The sequence below is a fragment of the Chrysemys picta genome, chromosome 20 (genome assembly GCF_011386835.1).
Source record: "Chrysemys picta bellii isolate R12L10 chromosome 20, ASM1138683v2, whole genome shotgun sequence".
NCBI lineage: Eukaryota > Metazoa > Chordata > Testudines > Emydidae > Chrysemys > Chrysemys picta.
Genome location: NC_088810.1, coordinates 4617669 through 4645630, shown reverse-complemented (window position 1 = coordinate 4645630; position 27962 = coordinate 4617669). Strand labels below are relative to the sequence as shown.

Here is a 27962-nt window from a genome sequence, read left to right as displayed (position 1 = left end):
AGAGTAAGTTAGATAAATGTCTATCAGGGATGGTCTAGACAGTATTTGGTCCTGCCATGCGGGCAGGGGACTGGACTCGATGACCTCTCGAGGTCCCTTCCAGTCCTAGAATCTATGAATCTGTGAATCAATCCAGCATTTCTTTAAAGACTTAATACTTGCTATGTTTGGATTTGTGTAACTGCGCCATCTGGTGGCTCCATCAAGAACAGTATGTTGTTCCCATCCCATCTCTCCTATGCAGGATTCTTTGCCCAGAGACCAGACCTGGGCCTGAGGGTCCCAGAATCGGTGCGAGCCTGAGTGGGTCTCTGCTTCATCATCCCCTGCACATTCAAGCCACTGATGAGGCCAGGATCAGATGGTGGGATCAGTGAGCCTTGGTTCATGGAGCAAGTGGACGTCCGTCGCTGCCAACATCCCCTACTGAGAGGTGTTGGGGGAAGCACAGGTCCACTTTTGGATGCTGGGGTACCTGGAGAATGGGCGCTGCTCCTTGGGCATCGAGAATATGAGATACGGGGATGGGGGCTGCTATTATCTGCACATCAGCAAGGGGAAATTGTTCAGCACAGCTACCGAGCAACACAGCCTGCACTCATCATGACAGGTATCCCACCCCTGCCACCTGAGCCAGCCAGTCCCCTGCCCTGGCATCCAAGACATCGCCCACAAGAGGGGAAAGTCCCAGTGGCCCATTCCCCGCCTGACTAGTGGCTTGAAACAAAAATAGGTAACAAATTTTAGCAAACTGAAAACTGTTTGGGTAGAAACAAATTTTTTGGCGAACCAAACATTTGAGAAAAATACTTTGGGGTCAATCTGAAAGCATAATATGATCAATTTTGAGTGAACCCAAAGTCAGGGGAAAAAATCTTTTCATGTAAAACCAAAAATGGAAATTGGTCAAAATTTTCAATGAACCAGAAGGTCAGAAATTGATTTGGTTTGAGAATGAAACATTTTGTTTCATTTTCAAGCATTTTAGATGTTTTTTAACTACAAAGTAAAATTACAGGACATTTCAAACCATACAGTGTGTTTGAATCGAGAAAGTGAAACGTTTCTTTTTGAAAATGCCTAAATGAAATCTTTCAATTTTGGGAGGTTTTTTCCCCCAAACAAACAAATTGGCAAAATCGACCCAGATTCACACAAAGTTTTGGTGTTGCCAGTTTTGCATTTTGCACCCAAAAATAGTTTGTCAGTGAAACTTTCTCCCCGCGCTGGCTGGGATCATCCGTCAGAGCCGCCGGGTTGGGCGTTGTCCTGCAGGGATCAGTAACTAGCATCAGCTGGTCTGCTCCATTTTCTAGAGCAGCAGTTCTCAAACGTCATCCCACCACAACCACCTTCTGAAAACAAAAATTACTACACAACCCCACGAGGGGGACCATAGTTTGAGCCTGCCTAAGGCGCGCTGCCATGGGTGGGTAGGGGGGCCAAAGCCAAAGGGCTTCAACCCCGTGTTTGGGGGCCTGTAACCTGAGACCCAAAGCCCAGGACTGAAGCTCTCGGGTTTTGGCCCCAGGCCGCAGCAAGTCAAAGCCAACCCTAATGACCCCATGAAAATGGGTTCACGACCCACTTTGGGGTCCGTGATCCACAGTTTGAGAACCACTGCTCTAAACTAAAGGGTGTCGTACTGCAGTCATCACAGGGGTATATGGGCACCTTGCAGACATCACAGAGAAAACAAAGTAATCCAGGGCCAGCCTCAGGCATGGGCAAATGGGGGGGCCTCCAGAGCGGGGTGCCCCTCCCCTTGCTGGTGTCTGCAGCCCCGCGGCTCCTGCCCCCTGCCTTGGAGATTCCAAACCACCATTAATGGCCCACACTTCGCATAATTACAATAGGACCTCAGAGTTATGCTACATATTCCTAGATTCAGGAACATGAATGATGCATTCATATAAATAGGGGGAACACACTAAGTAGATTATAAGCTTTGTAATGATACCTTACAAGAGACCTTTTGCATAAAGCATATTCCAGTTACATTATATTCACACTTATACACATTTGTATAAAGCATGATGGAGTGCAACGTCACAGGGGTGCCTCCGGAGCAGGGGTGCCCCTCCCCCTGCTGGCCTCTGCAGCCCTGTGGCTCCTGCCCCCTGCCTTGGAGCTGCCCCTGTCCAGCTGCTCCTGGGAGCTTCCTGTCTGCTGTAAGGAGCTGGGGGGAGGGGCTCGGATGTCAGACTGTCCCCTGCTCCCCCATGTACCCCATCTCGGCAGAGCAGGTGGGGTGGGGGGACAGGACTCACCGAGAGAGGGACGGTGCTGTTGGCGGCTGCTGTTGTGTCTGAAGGAGCTTTCCCTCAGACTGCTGAGTGCCGCTCTCCTAAAGGGGCAATGAACAGTCTCACACCCACTCCCCCAGCTAACACCCCCCCCCCAGCTCACACACACTGTCTCTTTCACAATCACCCCCCTACACATACCTATAGTGCTCTTGTTACTGCAATACACACATATTCTCTGTAATTTTATTCTTTCAAAGTGCTGTTATTTGAGTTTCTGCATTTCATAATTTTATTTTTCGCTTACGCTTACATTGAATTCTTTGAGTAGTGATTTCTAAACTGCCGAACCTGTCCTGGCTGGAGTAATGAGCATTATTACTGTTAGTATCATATTGTGCTTTGTCATTCATTATGTAAAGTGGTACAATCAAATAATAGTATTCTCCTAAAATGTAGCTTTAGCTTGTACTCACTTTAGTAATTCCAGTTTCAAAAACATTAGCTAAACACAGAACTAGAGACATTGCGCAGATGAAAGTCGTTTATTTTTAAATTGTATTTTTAGTTATATCTGTAAACTAACAACATTTGCATGAAAATAACTGCAGTTCCAACTAGGATATCAGTAGCAATGATGGAGTCAAACGTTAGTGAGTCACATACAAATACATGATTGTGGTCAGTAAACATAAATGACAAAATAATTTAAAAAATTAATTCCCTTACTTAATAAAAGAGAAAAAAAGCCTTAATCACATATGTTGAAATTAAGTGAAAAACAATTGACTAAAATCGAGGAGATAATGGCAGTAACACAGTGTGTCTGTGTGAGCAGATTTTATTTATCTCTACTAAAGATAGTGTACAAAGTATCAGACATGTGTTTCTGATATCTGCGTTAGAGATCCAGAACTGATCCCTAAAGGCTTGGGATTGGGAATATCTTGCTGTATTATCTCCTGACTGTTCTAAATTTACATAGAGCTTTAAACGTGGCTTTAATTAGCTTTTGTATATATTTTTTCTACCTTTATATAATAGCTAGATACAGTGCTCCTGTCAGCTAATCCTTAAGTTTGTAACCCTTCTGCCCATCTAAGTTGGCAGCAACAAGGGCCGGGTTCTGTATCTAGGGGTTCCGTTTCAATAACACAATGCAAAACCGGCTCGAGCCCCCACCCAGTGACCTGGGACAATTACATACCACCCCCTGGGTGCCTCTAAGAGGCAATACTTCCCCTCTTGCAAGCACGGAGTCTGAGTGTGACAGAAAATGTTTAATAACACGAGGTAAACGACATCAGCATTAAATTGGAAAAACACCACAAACAGGATTCATAACACAAACCAGGAGCAAAACACCCACCCCAGCAAATTGGGCTGTGTCCTTTCTCTTTGGTTCTTGAATCCAGCAACCCCAAAACCACCCAAAGTTCCAAAAGTCCAACAACCCCCAAAGTCTCTGTCCCTGGTCAGTGCAGCCCCAGAGTAAAAGGGGGGCCCACAGGGTGTTAAGTGGAACCTTACATGATCTGAGGCCAGCCGGCCATCTCTCCACAGCCTTCACCACGAGCCAGTCCACGTTATGCCATCCCACAAACTGCTCTGCTCTATGAGCCGCTCCAGTCATCTCCATAAATGGCTCCACTCAGCAACCTGTGAGCTGCTCCAGCCACACAGCACTCAGTGGTCTGAGCTCTTAATAACTTCAGCTCTTTTGTGATTTTAGCTTGTAGTAGGGGAGCCCCAGTACTCATGCACCATTGACCCAAAGAAAATTCAGCTCAGCTGTCTGTAGTTAGATTCTTAACAGAATCAAAGTTAGCTCTGACATTCAACTAATACAATTGGTGTTTCATACTACCCCCAAGGTGTCTCACACACACAGCTCCATTTCTTCTTTCTTCTTCTCTCTCAATTCATTGGGTTGTGGAACCCATGCCCCTTGTCTAGCGAGTACTACTTAGTTACTGGTGAGTCTCTCTGTCATACAACAGTTCCACTGCCCTTGATTCACAGAATCAGGGTAACAAAACTTTATTCTTTCTGCCCCAATAACAGAGAAACTGGGGATCCCACACCAGCCAAAGTAACCACTTTCAGTTGTTGTTGTCCCAGGCCAGGCGGGTGGGTGTGCCTATGCAAACAAGATCAGCCCCTGAAGTTCTTTTCAAGCCTCACCATAATTCACCACCAGATGTCAGTTTAGAGCTTATCCTGACTCTGCTTACAAGTTAATATATCTGAAAAAAAACTGAGAGTTTTCAGGTGCCTAAATAGTCCCTGGAATCATGGTTAAAGTTTCCTGCCACCTCCCCCCCCGCGAAATCTGAACTGGTGCCCCAGCCCGGGTGAGCCAGGAGTGGCCAGGGGGCTGCAGGAGGCCGTGGGCTCTGGTGAGATGCAGCCCACATGTGACAGCGCGAAGCCCTGAGCCACATGCCCAGCATCAGGCACCACAAGCCCCAGCAGCAGCGCAGGAGGGTGGCAATACCCCATGTGCCAGGCCCCCCGATTTCTGCGCTGCTGCTGGCGGTGGCATTGCCTTCAGAGCTGGGAGCCCGGCCAGCACCCGCCATTATCAGGCCACCCTGCCAGGGCTTAATTTGAGCTCTGGCATCTCTTTCAATACAAATTAAACTGTGGGAGGGAATGGGGCCCAGAGGTGATGCGGGGGGAAGCCCAAGGAGCCCATGGGGGCCAGGAGTGATGGGGGGGCACCAAAATACAAATTTGCCCAGGGTGCCATTTTCCCTAAGGCTGGCCCTGGTCATAACCATCAGGGCAACAAATAGATCATCTACTGGTCATACAAATGTTACAGGCAGCTTCCACATGCTTCCCAGGCCCATGGGTCTGAGCTGGAGGGGTAGGGAGGTGGCGGGATAAGAGGCTAGATGGACCCATGATGGGTCTGATTCGGAGGGGTAGGGAGGAGGCCAGGTACTGGGCTAAACTGTCCTGTTGGCCTCACCCGGGGTGACAGTGCCCCCAGATGAGGTCTCATTCTCCATTTCCTCAGTCCTGTCAGATTCCAATTCCTTGTTAAAACAACAAGGAGTCTGGTGGCACCTTAAAGACTAACAGATTTATTTGGGCATAAGCTTTTGTGGGTAAAAACCTCACTTCTTCAGATGCATAGAGTGAAAGTTACAGATGCAGGCATTATATACTGACACATGGAGAGCAGGGAGTTACTTCGCAGGTGGAGAACCAGTGTTGACAGGGCCAATTCAATCAGGGTGGATGTAGTCCACTCCCAATAATAGATGAGGAGGTGTCAATTCCAGAAGAGGAAAAGCTGCTTCTGTAATGAGCCAGCCACTCCCAGTCCCTTATTCAAGCCCAGATTAATGGTGTTAAATTTGCTAATGAATTTGCAAATACAGTCTAACACGGCTACCCCCGATACTCAATTCCTTGTTCGCTCTTCGGTGGCTGAGGAATGACAGCGTGTCCTGGGGGAGAGAGAGAGAGAGATTGTGGGGTATATAAGTGGCTGGCAGTCAGAATAGATAGACAGATAGATAGATGTATGGGTGGGTGGATGGGATGGTAGGTGAGTAGGTAGATGGGTGCGTGAATAGGTAGGTAGGTCGAGTGGTAGGTGGGTAGATGGGTACATAGGTGGGTGGGTAGCTAGTTAGTTGGGTAAGTGGATAGAGAGGTACGTAGGTGGGTAGATCAGTAAGTGGGTAGGTCAGTGGGTGGTTAGGTAAGTGGGTTGGTAGCTAGATGGGGTAGTAGGTAGATGGGTGGGTCAATGGGTACATAGGTAGGTAGGTGGGTACGTAGGTGGGTGGGATGTTAGGTGGGCGGGTGAGTAGGATGGTAATTTTGTAGGTAGGTAGCTAGGCGGGGTGGTAGGTGGGTAGATGGGTGGGTCAGTAGTTTGGTGGTTAGGTGGGTACATAGGTGGGCAGATTGATAGGTGGGTCAGTAGCTGAGTTACCATCCATAATAGAGCAGGGTGAGGTAATAGGCCAGTAAGAAGCCAGTCTCCATGAACACGAGTTTGCAGCTGATTTCGATAAATGCCCGACTAAGGCCAATTGTGGGAGCTGGAACAAGCCGAGAGTCTGGGATAGATCCCTGCAACCCCTGTCCCAAGCCAGCCAGCCCCCGCTCTGGGGCTGGGTTGGAGCCAGCGCCCCCTAGAGGGGAAATTCCCAGCCCCCTGAGCCAGCCGGTCCCTGCCTTTAGGCCAGGTGAGAGCCAGCGCCCCCTAGAGGGGAAATTCCCCAGCTCCTATGCCAGCCAAACCCCCCCTGGTGCTGGGTCGGAGCTGGCGCCCGCTTGAGAGGAAAGGTCCCATGGTCCAATCCCTGCCCCCCGCAAGCCAGCAAATCCCCACCCCTGGGCCAGATTGGAGCTTGCACCCCCTAGCGGGGATGGGGTCTCACCTGTTTCCAGTGGGCTCAGCAGTACAGCAAACATCCTGTCAGTGTTGGAGCCAAGGCAGAAGATCCTGGGGTCCCAGTGCCCACTTCCTGTCCAGCTCAGGGTACTAATGGACTCATTCTCCTGGGCCCAGGAGCTGACCTGAAGGGCCCCCGTGAGCTGTTCCCTGTCAGGGACTCCCCATCCACCTGCAATTGGAGCTGGGGCGGGGGCTGGGAGTGCAGGGAGCAGCTGCAGCTTAGGCTGGTCCCCTGGCACTGGCAGGATGTGTTCAGCCCATTCCACAGCTGGGGACTGTCTGGGGAATGCAGGAGACACAGCCACAAATTAATAGTCAGAGAGTGAAACCCAGAGGAGGGGGTCCCACAGGTTAACCATACTAATGCCCAGGGGAAGGGAGTCCCATAGATTAACCTGCGAATATCCAGTGGCAGAGAGTCCCACAGGTTCTTCTGCCCTGGGGTGTCTCTTCGGCTGGCCCCCAGGCACTGATCTGGCCCCATCCTTGGTCAGTTGCGCTTCACACCACCCCACCTGCTTCTTTACCCTCAGTCTGGGCACTCATGGCCCTTCTAGACAGCCCAGGAGTCCAATCAAGACTCAGCTGCCCCCATTGAGGCTGCCCTTGATGTAGCAAATTAACAATGGTGGCCTCCCGGTCCCCAAACGTGTCCTCCCCAGGGCGGGCCAGAGCCAGGGGTCTAAAATACCCCACTCCCACCCCGACCCCAGTCCCAGCCACCACAGGAACATCAGAAACACACACACCCTGGGTCCTTTGCCTTCTCCTCTTGGTTCATCGCTCCCCAGCCCTCTCCTTTTGCCCTCTGGCTTAGCTGGCCAGGCCTGGGTATTTTGCAGCCTGGCTGCCCCCAGAAGGGCAGCTAAAAGCAACACCCAGAACAGCCAGATGCTGGTACTGGCTGGGCAGGCCTGGCAGGGTCTGTCCACCCTACCCTCAAAACCCCGCAGTGCCAAGGCTCAGAGCCTGGGTCTGTTGGGTTGTGCTCACGGAGCTTGGGCTGAAGGTCTTTGATTTCAGCATGGAAGTTTCCTCCGAGGTCTGTGTAGACGTTCAGGGTCGGGGTGGGGCCTGGGCTCAGAGTTGAACCGCTCCTTGCTGCTGTCAAGTTGCCCCATGTATGTGTAACCCTTCTGCCCATCTAAGTTGGCAGCAACAAGGGCCGGATTCTGTATCTAGGGGTTCCGTTTCAATAACGCAATGCAAAACCGGCTCGAGCCCCCACCCAGTGACCTGGGACAATTACATACCACCCACTGGGTGCCTCTAAGAGGCAATACTTCCACTCTCGCAAGCACGGAGACTGAGTGTAACAGAAAATGTTTAATAACATGAGGTAAATGACATCAGCATTAAATTGGAAAAACACCACAAACAGGATTCATAACACAAACCATGAGCAAAAATCCCACCCCAGCAAATTGGGCTGTGTCCTTTCCCGTTGGTTCTTGAAACCAGCAACCCAAGGATCACCAAAGTCCCAAAAGTCCAACAACCCCAAAGTCTTGTGGGTCCAGCAAACCAAGGATCACCAAAGTCCCAAAAATCCAACAACCCTAAAGTCTTGTGGGTCCAGCAAACCAAGAATCACCAAAGTCCCAAAAGTCCAACAACCCCCCAAAGTCTCTGTCCCTGGTCAGTGTAGCCCCAGAGTTCAAGGGGGGGGGGAATGCAGGGTCTTAAGGGGCACCTTACATGATCCGAGACTGACCAGCTGCCTCTCCATGGGGTTCCAGTGCAGCCTTCACCATGAGCCGCTCCACTCCACCAGCTCTCCCATGAGCTGCTCCTGCCATCCCATGAACTGCTCTGGCAGCTGCTCCGCTCTGCTCACAGACCTGTGAGTCACTCAGCTCCACTCCAACCATCCCCGCAAGGCTCCACTCTACTACCTGTCCTGCAAGCCACTTAGTAATATAGCTTCAGGCTCCCCCACTAGTTAACACAGCCTCAGTGATTTCAGCTCTTAGCAAGGGGAGCCCCAGTGCTAGTGCACCATTGGCCCAAAGTGAATTCAGCTCAGCAGCCTGTAACTAGACTCCTAATGGAATTAAAGTTAGCTCTGACATTCAACAGTAGAGAGAGGAAATAGTGCAATTGTTGTTTCAAACCCTCAGGAAAGACCCATACTACAAATCCCACCCCCACCCCTTCACTGGGTTTTGTAACCCATACCCCTTGTCATGCAAGTGCTACTTAGGTAATGGTGAAGGACTCACTCAGTCCTTCTGTCATACAACAGTTCCACTGGCCTTGATTCACAGAATCAGGGTAACAAAACTTTATTCTTCCTGCCACAATAACAGAGAAACTGGGGATCCCACACCAGCCAAAGTAACCACTTTGAGTTGCTGGTGTTTCATGCCAGGCGGGTGGGTGTGCCTATGCAAACCAGATCAGCTCCTGGAGTTCTTTTCCACACTCGCCATAATTCACCACCAGATGTCAGGGTAGAGCTCATCCTGACTGCTTACATCTGGCTTCATAAGCCACAGCATTAAGGGGTAGGCAAAATGCCCAGGATCACAATGGGCATTTTGGATTCCCCTACACGGCTCTTCTGGTCCGTGAAGAAAGTCTCTGCTTGCAGCTTCTTGAACAAGCCAGTGTTCCGAAAGATGAATGTGTCATCATGCACCTTTCCGGACCAGCCTGCATTAATGCCTGTGAAACGCCCACGATGGTCCACAAGCGCCTGGAGAATCATAGAGAAATACCCCTTGTGATTAATGTACTCAGTGGCTAGGTGGTCTGGTGCCAGAATTGGAATTTGCCTGCCATTGATCGCCCCTCTGCAGTTATGGAAACCCATTTGTGCAAAGTCACCCACAATGTCACGCACGTTGCCCAGAATCACGGTCTTTCGGAGGAGGATGCGATTAATGGCCCTACACACTTCCCTCAATACGAGTCCAATGATCGACTTTCCCACTCTGAACTGGATTGCGATAGATCAGTAGCAGTGTGGAATAGCCACCTTCCACAGTGCGATCATCACGTACTTCTCCAATGGCAGGGCAGCTCTCATTCTCGTGTACTTGTGCTGCAGGGCTGGGATGAGCTCATCACACAGTCCCATGAATGTGGCTTTCCTCATGTGAAAGTTCTGCAACCACTGCTCATCATCCCAGACGTGCATGACGATATGATCCCACCATTCAGTGCTTGTTTCCCGAACCCCAAAGCGGCGTTCTACTGTGGTCAGCAACTCCATGAATGCTACAAGGAATCTCATGTCGTAGCTAGTACATGTGGCGAGATCAACGTCGCACTCCTCTTGCCTTTGTAGTTTAAGGAATAACCCCACTGCCACTCGTGACATGTTAGTCAGAGCGAGCAACATACTGGTCAACAGTTCGGGATCCATTCCTGCAGCCCGAAGAGGCAGGGCGCGCAGTACACAAACCATTGATAAAGGGCGCTAAGTGTGGATGGATGCACACGGATTTCTGGGATGCGAAACAATGCATCATGGGGCATGGGGACAAGACCCAGGATGCCACGTGACCCCATCCGCCTTCCCACAAGTCTTAGCAGCAGAAGAGAAAGAGGAGCTCTGTGGGATAACTGCCCAGAGTGCACCGCTCTGAATACCGCTGCAAGTGTCGCAAGTGTGAACACACAACAGCGGTTTCCCTTCAGCGGTCTCTGAGCGGTGCTGTAACTGCTGGCACTTTGCCAGTGTAGACATGCCCTTAGAAAACTAGCTCATCTTGGTTTAGCAATTGCTAGCCATGGAGAATCCACCATGGCCCTTTGTAAGTTTTCCCAATGGTTAAATATTTCTTCGTTCTTTCCAGTCGGAATCTGTCCAGCTTCAACTTCCAACCACTGGATGGTATTAGACCTTCCTCTGCTCAACTGAAGAGCCCGTTATTATATATTTGTTCCCTACGTGGGTATTATAGACCGGGATCAAGTCACCCCTGAACCTGCTCTTTGTTAAGCTAAACAGCTGGAGCTCCTGGAGTCTCTCACTCTGAGGCAGGGTTTCTAACCCTTTCATCATTCTCCTGCCTCCTCTCTGAGCCCTCCCTGATGGGTCAATGTCCTTCTGGAACTGCGGGCACCAGAACTGGACACAGGATCCCAGCAGCGGTCGCACCAGGGCCAGATCCAGAGAGTAAATCACCTCCCCGCTCTGACTCCAGAGCCCACTGTTGATGCACCCAGAATGCCTGCAGCATCGCACCGGGAGCTCATGTGCAGCTACTTATCCAGCATCACCCCCGAATTGTGGTCAGAGTCCCTGCTGCCCAGGAGAGCGTCCCCCATCCTGTGAGTCCGGCTGACACCCTGTGTTCCTAGGTGAACATGTTGACATTTAGCCCTATTAAAACACACACTGTTTGCTTGTGCCCAGTTTAACAAGCGACCCGGAGTGCTCTGTAGCAGTAACCTGGCCTCGTCATTATTTGCCACTCCCCCCATCTGTGTGTCATCTGCAAACTGGATCAGGGCTGATTTCATGTTGTCTTCCAGGTCGTTAAAAAAGGTGTTAATAAGCGTCAGGCCAAGAACAGTTCCCTGTGGGATCCCTCTGGAAACGTGGGCTCGCTGCTGGTTCCCTGGTGACAGTTACCTCTGGAGATCTAGCAATTAGCCAGTTTTGAATCTGAGTCATGGTAATTTCGTATCTTTCTAGTTTTTGAATTAAAATGTTGTGCGGAGTAAAGTGAAACTCCTTATGGATGGTGATGGATATTACATCACCACTGTTGTCTTTAGCAGCAGTGTGAAAATCAAAGGCCCTGTGTGTGTGTGTGTTATTTGTACTGCAATAGTGCCTTTGAAACCCTGGCTGAGCTCAGGGCCCCCTCGTGCCGGGCACTGCACAGATACAGACAGAGACAGGCCCTGCGCCAGATAAGATTGAGGCCCCGTGTGCTGGTGTGAAGAAGTTGGGGATTTTCACAGTGGTTTACATGAATGCTGCATGTGTGCCTCAGTTTCCCTGTGTGCTGTGTGTGTAACGAGGTGCAAGGAGAGGGTTCATTGTTGCAGAGGCCAGGTGTGACGTCACCTAGCAGCCGGGATCCCAGACAATGGCCTGGAGATGGGGGACCCTAGCAACTGGTCACCTGGTGACCAGAAACCCCGCCCCAGCTTGAAAGGCAGCCAGTTCTGGGCAGCGGAGGACAATGGGCTGAGCAGAGAGGACCCCATTGACCTGTTTACCTGGGATGGAGGACAAAGGACACAAAGGAAATGGGAGGAGCTGTTGGGGCCGGTGATATAGGAGGCTCAGCTGGAAGGAGGGGCTGCTGGACTGCCGGGAGAGCAGTCAGAGCCCACCTGGAGGCAGGAGAGACCCAGATGTCCTGTGCTGAGGGTTGTTACGCCCGAGGTCCCTGAGAACTGTCTGTGCTGGGTTCAGACATTCAATAAACCTCCTGTGTTCCGCTGGCTGAGAGTCACTGCAGGGTAAAGATCGGGGGCATTGCTCCCTCTGGGGGTGGAGGCCCCGGGGGTCCTAAGCGAGGGGACTCTCTGAGGGGGCCCACAGGAGAGACAGGCCAGCTCAGAGGTGCGGTCCCAGGAAGCGGTGGGGCCAGAGGGCCTAACACGGGAGAAAGAGTGCAACCTTCCCGGGGGCTGCCACGCCGAAGGAGGGTCACTCCCAGGGGCTGTACGGAGCTGAGCGAGAATGAGTCCTGTGAGTCCGTGACAGCTGGGTGCTGCTCAGACACAGCGAGGGACAGGCCTTGCCCCAGCTGGAATTGGGGCCGTGTTATGCCCGGCGCTGCCCAGAAACCAGCTGCAATCAGGGCCTTCCCGGGGAACGGCAGACGTGAAAACTGATTCTTTACTGGACACAAATAAGTCAGAGTTGGTTTTGGCCCTTTGTTTAAAAAGCAGCAGTGACAAAAAAATGACACATGAAAATCTATTTCAAGTAACAGCTTGAAAACAGGGAAGTTTACAGTCGGATGCTTTTGGCTTTGGAGTGAACATGGTACCTTGAACATAACATTGTTATTACGAAGTTAGAATCACGTGGCACTGATTGACCTGAACAGAGACCAGGGCCCCATTGTGCCGGGCGCTGCCCAGACACACAGCAAGAGACAGTCCCTGCCCATAAGATTTTATAATATAAGCAGCCCAGGGGACCATTATTAGCCTAATTTTGAAGGTGAGCAAACTGAGCTGAGACAGATGCAGCAACTGGCCCAACCTCACCTACAGTGTTTTGAGTGGAGCCGGGACTAAAACCCAGGAAGCCTAAGTGCCAGGCCAGCACCTTACCCACAAGCCCATCCCTCCGCTCCTGCCAGCTGCTGCCCCTGAGCTTGAAAGTCCTGTCCATCTGTGAAACGAGTGGGTGAGGGCTCAGGCAGGGTAGAAGAGAGACTCTCTGTGGCTGAGGAGTCAGAGGCTCTTTCCCCCAGGGACAGTGGGGTTTGGGAAGGGGCAGGCTTTGAGACCTGGCTGCAGAGGACTCTGGGATACGTCCCCACAATGCAGCGCTCCAGAATCTCCAAGGCCTAGTTGACTCCGCCCTGAGTCCAGGGCGGAGCAGGGAGTTGCACCCAGGTTTCCCACGTCCTGGGTCCAGTCCTGGGCCAACCCTTTGCCCCCTTCTCCCCTCGCTGTGAACCCCCCAACAGCACTGGATGGGCTGGAGATGCCCAGCCTGGGCCCATGGCGCTAAGGGGCTATTTCCGCCGGACCTCAGAATATTCTGTGGTGGGGGCCTCCGGAGGCTCCCCCGCTTTGCGCTGCGGCTTGGAGAAGTTGATGGAGGCGTAATACTGCTCATCCGGCTCCCCGGGGCCTAGCGGGGCCTGGGCTGCTGCAGCGCCGTCCTGGACGTCTTTGGTCCGGCGGGCGGCTGGAGTCTTGTGATCCTGAGCGAGAAGCAAGGCAGAGACACCAGACAGAGACTTGCATCCACCCTGCTGAGCTGATTGCATGGGCTGCCCCAGGCCTCGTTTCCCCCACCCTCTATGCAAATGTATTTCCTGCATAGGGCGTGCACTAGCAAGAGAGGTGGGATTGGGTGTTTCACATTCGCTGCACGCATGAGCCGATCCCATGTCAGCACTAGCTCGGTTAATGCATTCACTGCCTCAGCTGCACAGGCCACGCATTAGCAAGATGCATGGGTGTGTGTGCATTTCATGAACCACGCATGCAGGATTTCATCTCATGCATCTCATCACAGAACAGGTTCAGCAAATGTGTAGACTGGATTTCATGCACCGGGCATGCATGAACAGCTCCCATGCAGCTTGGGGCAGCACCGGTGAAGTTAATACATTAATTGCATTGCCTGCACTGGCAGGATACATGGGGTAGTGTGCATTTTACACACTGTGCATGCATGCACTGATCTCATGCATCCTGGGGCAGCACCAGTTAAGTTAATGTATTCTCTGCATTACCTGCACCGGCAATGCATTAGCAAGATGAATGGGGCTGTGTGCATTTTATGCACCGTGCATGCATGATTTGATCCCATGCATGTTGTGGTTGCATAGACTATGCTGATACATTCATTGCATTTTCTGCAGGGTGCATATATTTGCAACAGACACCGTGCACTCTGCATGCATTTTTGGAGCATATGCACCTAATACCATAGCAGCAACCGCAGAAATGCATTTCTTGCCCAGCTGGTGCATTCGGGAGACGCCCAGGGGTTGGCAGCATTCCAGCTCCAATCTAGTCCTGTGCACTTTGTGAATGCACATGAATGCATTCGCTGCATGTCCTCCCCTCTGAGTGAGACCTGAGGGATGAGGTGCATTTTCTGCATGCAGGAGCCGATCCCATGCCATTCAGAGAGCCCAGGTTGGTGACAGGGCTGCATTTCTTGCCCCGGGCACACACGGGGGGGGGTTCGGTGCCCTGCTGAAAGTCTGACTTATAGTCCTGCATTCATTAAGGGGGTGGGAAAGCAGGGCGGGGAGAGGGAGGAGAAGAAATGGAGGGGGGTAGAGATGGGATGGGGTGGGACGCGCAGGTGGGCCTCGTCCCCCAGGAGGACTAGGTACATACCATGGGGATTGTGGGGACGTTACTGTAGATCAGGCTGGCCTCGTTGGCTGTGTGCTCGGCCTGGCTCTTGTTAGCCATCTCCCTGAGCTCAGTGCTGGGTGGTGACGGCTCCCGGCCTCGCAGCCTGTGTGGAGACGGATCAGGGTGGACTCATGAGACTGGGGCAGCGGTGTAGAATAGCCCCGTGGGGAGGGAGAAAAGGTGGACACTATTATGGGAGACTAGAGTGCAGGGGACTAGGATAGGCCAGGGAGAGGGGTTGGAGAGGGTCTCGGGGGGGCAGGAATAGCCCAGAGGAGAAGGCAGGGGATCTAGGGTTACCATACGGCCGGATTTTCCCAGACATGTCGGGCTTTTTGGTCCTCAAATCCCCATCCAGGAGGAAATTCCAAAAAGCCCGACACGTCTGGGAAAATAGGGAGGGGTCGTGGGGCTTGGGTCCGGGCTGGAGCCGCTGGGGCCGGAACCGGAGCCGCTGGGACCGGGGCTGGGGGTGATCGGGCTCAGGAGGGAGCTGCTGGGGCCAGGGGCAGGCCGGAGCCGCTCAGAAAGAACCGGGACCAGCGCGCTCGACCGGAACCGGGGCCGGCGCCCCAGGGCCCGAGCCGAGCCAGGCTGGAGATGCCAGGGCCAGAGCCTCTTGGCTGGGGCCGGCCACCGGAGGGACCGGACTGGGCTGCGCCTCCTCGGGCCCCCCCCCACCACCGCCACCGCCCCCGCCCCCGCCCCAGCCCCAGCCCCAGCTTACCTGCTGCCTGCCTGTTTCAGGCTTCCCGCAAACATTTGATTCACGGGAAGCAGGGGAGGGGGAAGAACAGGGGGGCGGAGTGTTCAGGGGAGGGGACAGAGTTGGGGCGTGGACTTTGGGGAAGGGGCGGAATTGGAGTGGGGCTGGGGCGGGGAAGGGGTGGAGTTGGGGTGGGGCCAGGGCCCCATGGAGTGTCCTCTTTTTGTGGCATTAAAATATGGTAACCCTAAGGGGATCTCAATGGGATATCGGGGGTGGGGGCAGCTGGGTGTCAGGGCGGGAGGCGTCAGACTCACTTGTGCACACAGAGTCCGAGAAGGAAGATGCCGACAGCGACCCCCAGCCCACAGGCCACCCCGACGCCCAGCAGCTTGCCAGGCTTCTCCGCACCTGCAAAAACACACAGCACAGGGCATGGCTGGGAGAAAATCCAGGAGTCTCGGCTTCCAGCCCCCTTGCTCTAACCATTAGACCCCACTCCCCTCCCAGAACTGGGAATAGAATCTAGGAATCCTGGGGCTTCAAACTCCCAGACTCCACTCTTCTTCCAGGGCTGCGGAGAGAACCCAGGAATCCTGGCTCCCTCCTGCTCCCTGACCTGGGGACAAAACCCAGGAGTCCGAGTGTCTCACCTCTCCGTGGGGGGCTGAAGTCAAAGTGCAGGGCACCGTAGGTCCCGTGGGGGTTGAAACCGAGGCAGAAGATCTGGGGGCCCCTGTCCCCGCTCCCCGTCCAGCTCAGGGTGCTGACAGCCTCATCCCCCTGGGACCAGGAGCTGACCTGCAGGGCCCCCCATGAGCCGTTCCCAGCCACGGGCTTCCCATCCACCTGCCACTGGAGCCGGGGTGGGGGGTGGGAGCGCAGGGAGCAGCTGCAGCTGACGCTAGTCCCCTGGCGCTGGCAGGACGAGTTCAGCCCTGTCCCCGGCCGGGGGCTGTCTGGGGAGAGCAGGAGACATAGCAACAAATTAGTAGTCAGAGAGAGAAACCCTGGGGCAGGGAGTCCCACAGCTTAACCCCACTCACATCCAGTGGCAGGGAGTCCTGCGGGTTAACCCTACTAATACCCAGGGGAAGCGAGTGCCATAGATTAACCTGCTACTATCCAGTGTCAGGGAGTCCTGTGGGCCCTTCTGCCCTGGGGTGTATCTTCAGCCGGCTGCTGGGCGCTGATCTGGCCCCATCCTCAGCCAGCTGCGCTTCATACCAACCCACCTGCTTCTCTGCCTTCAGCCTGGGCACTCACAGCCCTTGTAGACGCCCCAGGAGTACAGTCAAGCATCAGCTGTCCTCCTTGGGGCTAACTATGGCATGGGGCAAGGGGGGGGGTTGCACTGTCTCCATTTAAAGGGGCCAGGCACCTATGACACCTGCTAGTACTCAGTGGCGAGAAGTCTCATGGATTAACACTGCTACTCTCCAGTGTCAGTGTCCTGGGGTTAACCCCACTCACACTCGACGAGCAGTTGGAACGTCCCCTGGGCAGAGATCTCCTTGTTCTGGGCCCAGCACCCGTACAGCCCCCCGTCCTCGGCCGTCACGTTGGGCAGCTCCAGCCGCAGCGGATTCTCCCCCGCGGAGCGGGTGTCCTCGACGGCTCGGCCCCCCCCTCACCCAGCACAGATCCGCGGGGGGGCTGCCTGCAATGGAGCAGAGGAACAGCAGGGAGTCCCCCTCCCGGGCCGTGAGCTGTGAACCGTTCACCACCACGGTGCTGGGGTCTGGGAATAGAAATAATTCAGAGCCACTCGCACCCTGAGCCAGCCAGTCCCTGCCCGGGTGCTGGATCAGGGCCAGTGCCCCCTAGACGGGAAAGGCCCCGTTCCCACTTCCCGACCCCCTAGCGATACCTTGGAATAGCTGGGGGTCGCTCCTGTTAGCTCTGGAGATGGTGATTTGCAGAGTCCTCACTGGAGCTGAAATACCCACGGCAACATATTAGATTGGAGAGTGACCCCCACTGACCCCCTGCTCCACAGCCAAGCACCCCCCCATGGATACCCTGTCCCCACATGCAGCCCAGCACCGCCCACTGACCCCCCTCTCCCTCCGCAGCCCAGCACCCCCCATGGATGCCCCGCCCATCCCGTGAGTCAAGGTGCTCCCTACTGACCACCTGCCCCTGAGCTCCCTCCACTGATGACCCTCCCCGTGCACAGCGCCCCCTAGTGCCTTACACTCCACGTGCACATGCAGGGCCCGGCTGGCCAAACCGTAGGAATTCTTTGCCCAACACCGATACTCCCCAGCGTCCCCTCTGCTGAGATTCGGCAGCTCCAGGTGCCTGGCCCCTCCCTGGCCGGAGCTCAGGGACTTGTTCCCCTTGGCCCAGCTCAGGGTGGCCTCGATTCTGCTCCCAGCCTCACAGCTCAGGGTCAGGGAGTCGCCCTCGTGAGTCAGTAGAGACATCGTGTCGCCCTCAGCTTCCCACACATCTGGAAAAGATGATCAGGTGTTCCTTGGTCCCCCCAGAGATTCCCCGCTAAGGAGCTGAGATGCAATCACCACTGGGGTGGGACATGGGGGCTGTTTATACAGGGACCCGTCGCCCAGCGTGGGGACGTAGCCAGCTCTTGGGTGGGTGCACAATCTCGGTGCCTTTCCATGGCAGCAGGTCTCCGTCGCAGAGATCGGCCCATAACCCATCTCCTCCCCGCTGCCCAGTGCCCCCCTAATGATGCACCAGGCTCTGGAGACAGAGGGGAACCAGGCCCGCTACTCCCACCTCCTTCCTTACAGCCCTGAGGCTTCCTCGGGCTCTCCCCTCCGGGCACGGATCAGCCTGACCCAGCTGAGCCTGGCGCTTGGCCCTGAGCGCGGGCAGAGCGTGACTAGGAGGCGGTCGCTGATTCCCGAGGCTCGCAGTGCGGCCTCTCACCGGGGCGTCCGTTCCTGGTCAGGATCCCAGTGATGCTGAGGGGCCCAGGCAGGTCTGTAACACAAACCAGACAGGGGAGATCAGGGGGACTGGACAGCACCGTGGTGCAGGGGACGGGGAATCACTAGTGATCACTGAGCCTAGACATGGCCCCTCGCTGTGAGCTCAGCTGAGGGACGGGAAAGTCCCTGAATTGACACAAGACCCGTGGGCAGGGAAGGGAAGCGACAGACCAGACTGAGCCTGACCCAAGAGGCGCCTGATGGAACCCAGGACTGTGGGAAATCGAAACCCAAGGGACCAAAAATGGTGGGTTTAAATTCGGCCTAATTGGCAGAAGCACTAAGGAGGGGCTGGGCTGCTCAGGCCTGGGTACTGGCGCGAGTGTCGCCATCTTGGTGCCACCGTCTGCCAAGCACCCGGAAATTCAGCTGCTCCCCAAATGTGTTCTCTGCAGGGCGGGCCAGAGCCAGGGGTCTAAATAACCCCACTCCCACCCCCGCTCCAGACCCAGCCACCACCAGGGACATCAGACACCCTCATCATCGTTCCTTTGCCTCCCCTCTCGGTTCATCTCTCCCCAGCCCTCTCCTTTCGCCCTCTGGCTTAGCTGGCCAGGCCTGGGTATTTTGCAGCCCAGCTGCGCCCAGAGGGGCGGCTAAAAGTAACACGCAGAACAGCTGGATGCTGCTACCCGCTGGTCCGGCCTGGCAGGGTCTGTCCACGCTGCCCTCAAAGCCCCGCGGTGCCGAGCCTCAGAGCCTGGGTCCATTGCGTCGGGCTCATGGGGCTCGGGCCATTTAATGGGGGTTTCCCTTGGGCAGGGCGGGCCGAGGTCTCTGGGCACTGACCCAGAGCGTGTTTAGTGCCCAACAGCAACTGGGTCCAGTTAACACACTGCCCCATATAGAGCATCCACCGATCCCTGCAGAAAGGGGAGGGGGTGGAGGAGATGCAGTGGGACAGCTTGGGGGGGATCTCAGGGGGAACTGGGGTGGCTGGTGTGAGGGGGGAGAATCCCTGCAACAGGGTACTGGAATGGGGGGGTGTGGATCCCAGCACAGGAGGATTCTCGGGGTAGAGCAGGTCAGGGGTAGAGAGGATCCCAGAAGGGAAGAGCCTGGGGACCTGAGGGCATGGATGGGAGGGGGGAGCCATAGCCAAGGGGGGCAGGAAGGTTGTGAAGATCCCAAGAGAGGAGGGGCTGGAAGGTGTGGAGGGAAGGAGCCTAGAGTAGAATTGGCTGAGGGTGCATGGTGGGGCGTGGGGATCTCAGCACAGGGCTGAATTGGGGGTGAGGCTGGAGGGCAGGTCTGGGGAGCCCAGGAGTGGGGATCCCAGCGGAGGGGTCTTGGAGGGGCTGGGTGGGTCACTCACAGCCGACGCGGAGCTGGATGGTTCTGCTGGTGAAAGGTCCCCATGCTGGGTTGAAGGTGACTCTGCAGACGAGCTGTTTGCCGTGGTCAGTCGAGGTGGGCGTGAAGCTCAGAGCGGAGCTACGAGCCCAGGTGCCATTTGGCAGCTGGGCTGAGACGTCCCGGGCTGTGTTGCTGAATGACCCTGTCCAAGTGACTTGGGGAGGAGGCCCGGAGCAGCGCCCGGGGGCCGTGCACGTCACAGTCACCGGCTCCCCGGGCAGCAGCGTCCCTGAAAACCCCCGCGCCGATGAGATCTGGATCTCTGGCTTCTCTGTCAGCCCTGAGACATGGGGAGAGGGGAGAGAATCAGCTGTGGAGATGGGGCCTTTCCCCTCTAGGGACGCGACTCCGATCCGGGCCCAGGGCAGGGACTGGCTGGCTAAGGGGGGCTGATGAGTGGTGACTGCGGCTGCTCTTACCTGGCACGGAGATCTCTAACGTAAGGTGAGTGCGATAGTAATTGGAGCGGTAACTGTATTTAAAGTCTCCTTTCTTGACTGTAAGGAAATATCTCCCCGCATCCGTCCATCGGGCGTTAGCGATTTGCAGGGAGCAATTGCCACGTACCAGATCCCCCGTCAGCTGGAACCGGCCCTGGGTCTCCTGCGACACCCCCTGGCGGGGGTTACTGCTGGCCACAGGGGGATCATAGCCCACATTGACCTTATCCTTGAACCAGTATCCGTAAAGCTGGGCCCAGGGATTGTTGGTGTCGAACGAGGCTGGGTACGCGAAGGTGCAGGGGATAAGAATGCAGAGACCTTCCTGCACCGACACCGACTGCGGCACCGTGAAGGAATAACCAGACTTCTGGGACAGGGACCCTGCAGGGAACGGAGAGGGATCGAAGTGGGACCCATAGAGAGCAGAGACCAACCCTGAGCTCCCCCCACAGCTCTGCCGGCACCCCTCACTCCTGACCTGCAGCCCCCTACTTGTCCATCCCTGGTTCCTTGACCAAATCTTACTCCATTTAGTTTCCATTCTTCCCTACATCGAGCCCCCTGCCCGCTCCCTGTCACTCAGCGCCCCCTAGCACCACACTGGGGCACTGGGCTCCCCTCCCCCTCTGGTTAGTCTCCCTTTCAAGTTCTGGGGCAGACCTGGCACCACTTAGCGCAGGTTCTGCCCTTCGCCCTGCACTGGGGCTGCAGGTGCTTCTTACTTACCCCTCCAGAGCAGTGCGAGGATCAGGACCCTCAGCATGGCAGGATCCCCTGCTCTCCAGAGGGGGCCCTGAGCCAGGAGCTCCCTTTCCCCGGCGTCATGCTGTGGCGGCAGGGCTCTGCCCATGGCTGGGGCGTCAGTCTGGGACAGACCTAGAGACAGACGGGAGGGTGAGAAGTGTGAGAGCAGAGGTTGTTTGAGGGGGACAGATCTGCCGTCAGTACTGCTGGGCTCTGCAGGGGGCTGATCTGGGGCTGCTGGCAGTGCAGTGACCCCCCCAAATCACCAGATGGTCCCAAGAGATCATGGGCTAAAAAAAATCCTCAAATTGGTGAAAAAAACTGAGATTTTTTCTAAGAATCATGAGAGCGGCCAGAAAATCCTGATCTGGTGACAGAAGATGGTGGGAAGGCAGCGCTGCTCAGTGCCTGTTTTGCTTCAGTCTTCCCACAAAAAACAACATGTGAGCGGGTGACCAGTGAAGTTACCACAGACAGCAAAGCGGAAGGGCTGCAGATTGGGATAAGTAAAGAACACGTCAGAGATCTTCTGACCCATCTGAATGAATTCAGATTAGTGGGGCAGGATGCCACGCAACCCGTGGTGCTGAAGGAATTAGTGGAAGAAATCTTGGAGCCACTGGAAATAATATTTTGAAACTCATGGATGCCAGGAGACATCCCAGAAGACGGAAGAAGGGGATCTTTAAAAGGGAGAAAGGAGGAGCCGAGGAACTATAGACTGGTCAGCCTGACCTCGACACCTGGAAAGCTACTAGAACAATGTATAAAACCTTCAATTTGTGAGGACGCAGGTGTCATCACCAGCATGGATTTACCAAGAACAAATCCTGCCAAACCAGCTTGATTTCCTTCTTTGATGAGGTAACTGGTTGGGGGCTGGGGGAAAGCTATGTGGACATAATATAACTGGACTTCAGCAAGGCTTTTGACACAGTCCCATATGACATTCTCATAAGGAAGCTGGAGAAGACTTCTGACGGAACTCAAATGTCAAATTGCAGAACTACTAGCTGTGTTATGTAACCTATCATTTAAATCAGCTTCTCTGCCAGATGACTGGAGGATAGCGAATGTGACACCAATTTTTAAAAAAGGCTCCCGCAGTGATCCCAGCAATTAGAGGTCACTAAGCCTAACTTCAGTTCCGGGCAAACTGTATGAAACTACAGTAAAGAACAGAATTATCAGATGCATAGATGAACAGGATTTGATGGGAAGACTCAACGTTGTTTTTATAAAGGGAAATCATGCATCACCAATCTACTAGAATTTGTTGAGGGAGTCAACAAGCATGTGTAGAAGGGTGACCCAGTTGATGTACTTATATTTTCAGAAAGCCTTTGACAAGGTCCCTCCCGAAAGGCTCTTAAGCAAAGTAAGCTGTCATGGGATAAGTGGGAAGGTCCTCTTCTGGATGAATAACTGGTTAAAAGATAGGAAAGAAAGGATAGGAATAAATGGTCAATTTTCAGAGTGGAGAGAGATAAATAGCAGTGTTTCCCGGGGTCTGTATTGGGACCAGTGCTGTTCAACAAATTCATAAATGATCTGTGAAAAGGGGTAAACAGTGAGGTGGCAAAATTTGCATATGGTACAAAACTACTCAAGATAGTTAAATTCAAAGGTGACTGCGAAGAGCTACAAAGGGATTTCACATAACTGGGTGACTGGGTAACCTAATTCAATGCTAATAAATGCAAAGTTATGCACATTGGGAAATATAATCCTAACTATACATATAAATTGAGCTGTTACCAGTCAAAAAAGAGATCTTGGGGTATTGTGGATAGTTCTCTGAAAACATTCATCAGTGTGGAAAGATCATCAAAAAAGTGACCAGAATGTTGGGAATCATTAAGAAAGGAATAGTTAATAAGGCAGAAAATGTCATATTTCCCCTATATAAATCCATGGTACGCCCCCATCTTGTATACTGCATGCAGATTTGGTGGCCCTATCCCAACTGGAATTGGAAAGAGTTCAGAAAAAGGCATAAAAAATGATTAGGAGTATGGAACAGGTTCCATATGAGGAAAGATTAATAAGTCTGGGACTGTTCAGCTTGGAAAAAAGACGACTAATGAGGTATATGATAGAGCTCTATAAAATCCTGACAGATGTGGAGAAAGTAAATAAGGAAGTGTTATTTACTCCTCCCCATAACCGGGACCAGCTCTAGGCACCAACAAACCAAACACAATTCCACGGGTGGCAGTTGCGCTCTCGGAGTTTTTTTTTTTTTTGCTTAGGGCGGCAAAAAACCTAGAGCCGGCCCTGCCCATAACACAAGAACTAGGAGTCCCCAAATGAAATTAAGAGGCAGCAGGTTTAACAGAAACACAAGGAAGTATTTATTCACACAACGTACAGTCAACCAGTGGAACTCCTTGCCAGAGGATGTTGTGAAGGCCAAGACTATAACACGTTTCAAAAAAGAATAGGATAAATTCATGGAGGACAGGTCCATCAATGGTGTCCTTAGCCACTGTTTTCCAGAAGCTGGGAATGGGCGACAGGGGATGGATCACTTGATGATTACTGTTCTGTTCATTCTCTCTAGTGCACCTGGAATTGGCCATTGTCAGAAGATGAGGCGTACTTGTGGCACCTTAGAGACTAACAAATTTGAGCATAAGCTGTCATGGGCTACAGCCCACTTCATCGGATGCATAGACTGGAACATACAGCAAGAAGATATACATACAGAGAACATGAAAAGGTGGAAGTACGTATACCAACGGTAAGAGGCCAATGAATTGAGATGAGCTATCAGCAGCAGAAGAAAAAAAACCTTTGAAGTGATAATCGAGATGACCCATAGAAGGTGCGACGATACTTAACATGGGGAAATAGATTCAATTAGTGTAATGGCCCAACCATTCCCAGTCTCTGTTCAAACCTAAGTTAATTGTATCTAATTTGCATATTAATTCAAGTTCAGCAGTCCCTCTTTGGAGTCTGTTTTTGAAGGTTTTTTGTTGTAAAATTGCCACCTTCAGGTCTGTCACTGAGTGGTTAGAGCGGTTAAGCAAAAAAAAAGCGGAGTCCCGCCGGCAGAGCAAAAAAACCCAACAACAACAAAACCAGTGCAAAATATCAGGACAAATGCCTAAATATCGGGACAGTCCTGATTTTATCGGGACGTCTGGTCGCCCTAGACTTGCCCATGTGACTCTGGGGCAGTGCCTTCTCCCGGCCCCTCCACAAACGCAGTCAGAGACCAACTGAAGTGCAGCATCTGTGTCCTTTTATTGTTTGTGTCCGTTCCCACCACCTACTATTTACAAGTATTTACAGAGACCAACACTCTTGGAGACCACTAGCTTCCCCGCCAGCAGGGATCTAGAGCCCATGCTCCTCCCTTTGCTGTCTCCCCCTGCTGCCCGTCTCTTAGCCAGCTTTATAGGGCAGGCTGGCTACCCAGGCCTGCAGGTGGATCCACTCTGGTAATTAGGGCACGGCCCTTCAGCCAGCCCAACTAATACCCTTCTTCCTCTGGAACAGGGCTAACAGGGGCCTGGCTTGTTTCTCCTAGCCAGCACCCTGTTACACCCCTCCCCGCTTAAGAGGCATATGGTCCGGCTGCCCTCGGACCACCTGCCTTTTGGCCCTTTCGCTTTTTATTTTTACTTGGAGTGGGGCTTTCTGCGGGGAAGGTTTCCCCTGGGACCGGTTGAGCCCCAGCCCCCTCCACCAGCACTCGCTCTATCCCCCTCCCACAGAAGGTACACTGCGGAGGTAGTGGTGGACCCCCTAATTCTCCTTCCCCCTGCAGATCATCACACCAATCACTTGGCGGCAGGGGCCCTGACCCCAGCTCCTCCTGTACTGAGGGACGGCGTCAAAAGTTATCCCCTCATCCGGCGGGATCTTCCTTTCCTCAGTTCCCCCACATCTTCATGTGGGTTCTGGACCTCATCCGCAGGTGCTGTTTCCCTGGGGTCCTCAGCAGGGCCCAGCCCTTCCCCTGAGGGGCCTAAGCCTGTGAGTTCCCCCATGCAGGCCTCCCGTGGACCCACCCACTCTGGGCTCGGTTGTCTAGGAGTTTATTTGCCTCGACAGATCTAGGTCCATCCCCAATTCCAACAGCCCCCTGGCTCGGGCAGCATGCCCCCTTTTGTGGGTGCCCCCTTTCTTCCTTCTTGGTAGTGAGCCCCAGTCCCTGCCCACCACCACTGGATACGGTAACCACTCCAGGACCCCCATTCGCTTCCACCTGAAGGGGCCCTTCACTTCCAGGGGTACCTGGGCCACCTGGCTAAACTTTTTGTCCCTGTGTATGCACCCCAGGGCCATTCTTGCCCCCCAGACCAGCCAATGCGGTTTTATCAATGCCTGCTATACAAGCATACAGCCGGATGCTGTACCCAGCACGCCGGCTTGGGGTTTTCTTCCCACTTTCACAGGGACAGTGGGCAGGTTCCATCCCCCTGTCTGCCCCGCTACCTGCATCCACCCACTGAACTCGGCCCACCCGCACTCCATCTCTGGGCAGTCCCGTTTTGTATGTCTCAGTTTGCCGCATTGCCAGCAGGTAAGCCTGGCCGGTCGGTCGGGTGTCCCTAGGAGCTCGCCCCTCTTTCCTGGGGCTGGCCTGGAGAACGGCTCGGTTAGTCTCCTCCCCGGCTCCCTATCCCTCCAGAGCTGGTCCTCCCTCTGGGGTCCCTCGGCCTCTATATACTCTTCAGTTAACCTGACTGCTGCCTCTACAATCTCCTGCTGATGCCGCCTCACCCAGACCCGTATTGTCTCGGGGAGGCTTTGGAACAACTGTTCCAGGACCACACTGTCCATAATCTCCACCGTGGTCTGTATCTCGGGCCGTAACCACTGGGTCACCCAGTCCATTAACCTCTGGGTAAAGGCACCGGGCCGCACAGCCGCCATCCAGCGAGTGGCCCGCAGCTTCTGCCGGTAGCGTTCGGCTGATAGACCCACCAGGTCTAGAAGAACGACCCATATTGTCCCATAATCCCGAGCGTTTTTGTCACTCAGTGCCATATAGGTGGTTTGAGCCTCTCCCACCAGGTGCGGCATGAACCGGAGGGCCCAGGTTGTCCTTTCCCACCCAGTGCCCGTGGCTACCTGCTCAAATGTCCCCAAGAATGCATCTGGGTCATCTGCCAGGCTCAACTTGCATAGTCCCCAGCCCGGAGCCCGGGTGCCCTCACTCACCGCAGGACTCACCACCCACTGTAGGAGCTGTGCTTGGGTGTTGGTCTGCTCCCTGATAAAATCCTGCAGGCTTCATTGTTGGTCCACCTGCCAGGTCAAGAAGGCCTGCTTCTCAGTCTGCTGGGACAACTGGACATTGACCAGGGCCTGTTGCATCTCCTCCTGCTGCTTCACCAGCCATTTTAAGGTCTCTTCCATCTCCAAGGCCGCCAACCACAGTTGCTGGTGTCAGGATCCCAGACAAGCCCCCACGTGTAGCAGTGCCTGATCTCGGCCCCTCCACAAACACAGTCAGAGACCAACTCTGGTAATTAGGGCGTGGCTCTTCATCTAGCCCAACTAATACCCTTCTTCCTCTGGAACAGGGCTAACAGGGGGCCTGGCTTGTTTCTCCTAGCCAGCACCCTGTTACAGACTCCAAACTCCATTTTGCTATAATTTTCCACAGTAAGAACAAGGAGATGTCCTTACACTTGGAAGAGACTATAAAAGGCTGATGCCTCATCTCCATCTTGTCTTCAATCCTGCTTCTAATCTCTGGAGGGACTTTGCCACAAAATGAAGCTCTGAGCAAAGGACTGAATGACCCATCCCAGCTGGGGATGTTCCAGAGACTTGATTTGAACCTGCAGTTTAGTCCATCACTGCAACAAGCCTGAACCAAGAACTTTGGTATTCCTGTATGTAATTGATTCCATTTAACCAATTCTAGCTCTCATCTATATATTTTTTTCTTTTATGAATAAACCTTTAGATTTTAGATTCTAAAGGATTGGCAACAGCGTGATTTGTGGGTAAGATCTAACTTGTATATTGACCTGGATCTGGGGCTTGGTCCTTTGGAATCGAGAGAAACTTTTTTCTTTTACTGGGGTGTTGGTTTTCATAACCATCTGTCCCCATAACGAGTGGCACTGGTGGTGATACTGGGAAACTGGAGTGTCTAAGGAAATTGCTTGTGAGACTTGCGGTTAGCCAGTGGGGTAAAACCGGAGTCTTCTGTGTTTGGCTGGTTTGGTGCCTTGGTGTGTATAGGAACCCCAGCCTTGGGTTGGGACTGCGCTGCTTTAAGCAATTTATCCTCAATTGGCACTCTCAGAAGTGTCCAACCAAAGGCCACCATCGTTACAAAGCCGCTTCCCAGTTTCCTTCTCCTGCCTAAAAATTCCTCTCAGCTCCTGCATCACCACTGATTGGCTGCCCTTCTCCAGGAGGCGGGGCAAGTGGGCAGGGCAGCCAATCAGAGGAGTGTTCCCCCTCTGGGCAAGGCTGGAGTTCTGCAGCCTTGGGGCTGGTCACAAGTGTAGTGATCTGGTGGTGGGGTAGGGTGTCTCAGCCTGGATCTCCCGTGGCCCATGCACCATCCCCTGCCAGAGCAGGATGGGACAGGCCCCGCTGCCCAGGGCTGGAGGGGCAGAGGCCGGCCCTGAGAGTTTCAGCCTACATCCCCATCCCTGGGGGGCTGCCCTGCCCCTGTGCAGTGTCTGGGACCCCAAGGGGTCTGTGCCCCGCACAGCTCCATGGTGGGGGCAATGGAGCAAGTGCGGCTGGAGGAAGAAGTTTGCATATAGAAAACTGGGGAACCCCCTGCTGTGCGTGGCCCCCTGAGCCAACACCTCCAGTGTGGTCTCCATGGTGGGGGAGCGCTGGGGTGGGACCCTGCTCAGGCTCGGGCACCAGCAGAGCTGTGGGGACGTGCAGCCCTGGGCTGAGATGGCAAGGGGCTGCGGGTCGGGATTGAGGGGCACCCCAGTCTCCACAGAGCATCCAGCTCCCTCCCCCACCCTAGTTCCACTCACCCCTAGACCTGCAGAGGGGGCCCAGCGCCTGGCTCTCCGATCCTGCAGCCCGGGTTCCCCAGGGTTTGTGACTCAGGGT

General features: G+C 53.9%; 1 protein-coding gene across 1 annotated transcript; it reads right to left on the bottom strand.

Moving 5' to 3' along the window:
• Positions 1-12506: 12506 nt before the first annotated feature.
• On the bottom strand, positions 12507-25946 carry LOC112061459 (sialic acid-binding Ig-like lectin 10). Its single transcript, XM_065574644.1, has 14 exons — positions 25644-25946; positions 21375-21444; positions 20889-21038; positions 20139-20543; positions 19679-19999; positions 18302-18355; positions 17601-17858; positions 17274-17339; positions 16877-17144; positions 16639-16673; positions 16057-16413; positions 15721-15814; positions 14677-14800; positions 12507-13523 (listed from the first exon to the last, which is right to left on the bottom strand). Exons 1-14 carry the CDS (start codon positions 25944-25946, stop codon positions 13332-13334), a joined length of 2697 nt encoding a protein of 898 aa, XP_065430716.1. The 3' UTR covers positions 12507-13331.
• Between the last annotated feature and the right edge of the window lie 2016 nt (positions 25947-27962).

Excerpts from the sequence above, each read along its gene's own strand:
- LOC112061459 (XM_065574644.1), bottom strand. The coding sequence starts at position 25,946 with ATGCCGCACCTGGTGGGAGAGGCTCAAACCACCTATATGGCACTGAGT. Across the intron at positions 21,445-25,643 it reads CCGAGACAATACGGGTCTGG|ATGGGTCAGAAGATCTCTGA; the intron begins GTGAGGCGGCAT and ends GAATTCATTCAG. Across the intron at positions 13,524-14,676 it reads ACGTCCCCACAATCCCCATG|GATCACAAGACTCCAGCCGC; the intron begins GTATGTACCTAG and ends CTTCTCGCTCAG.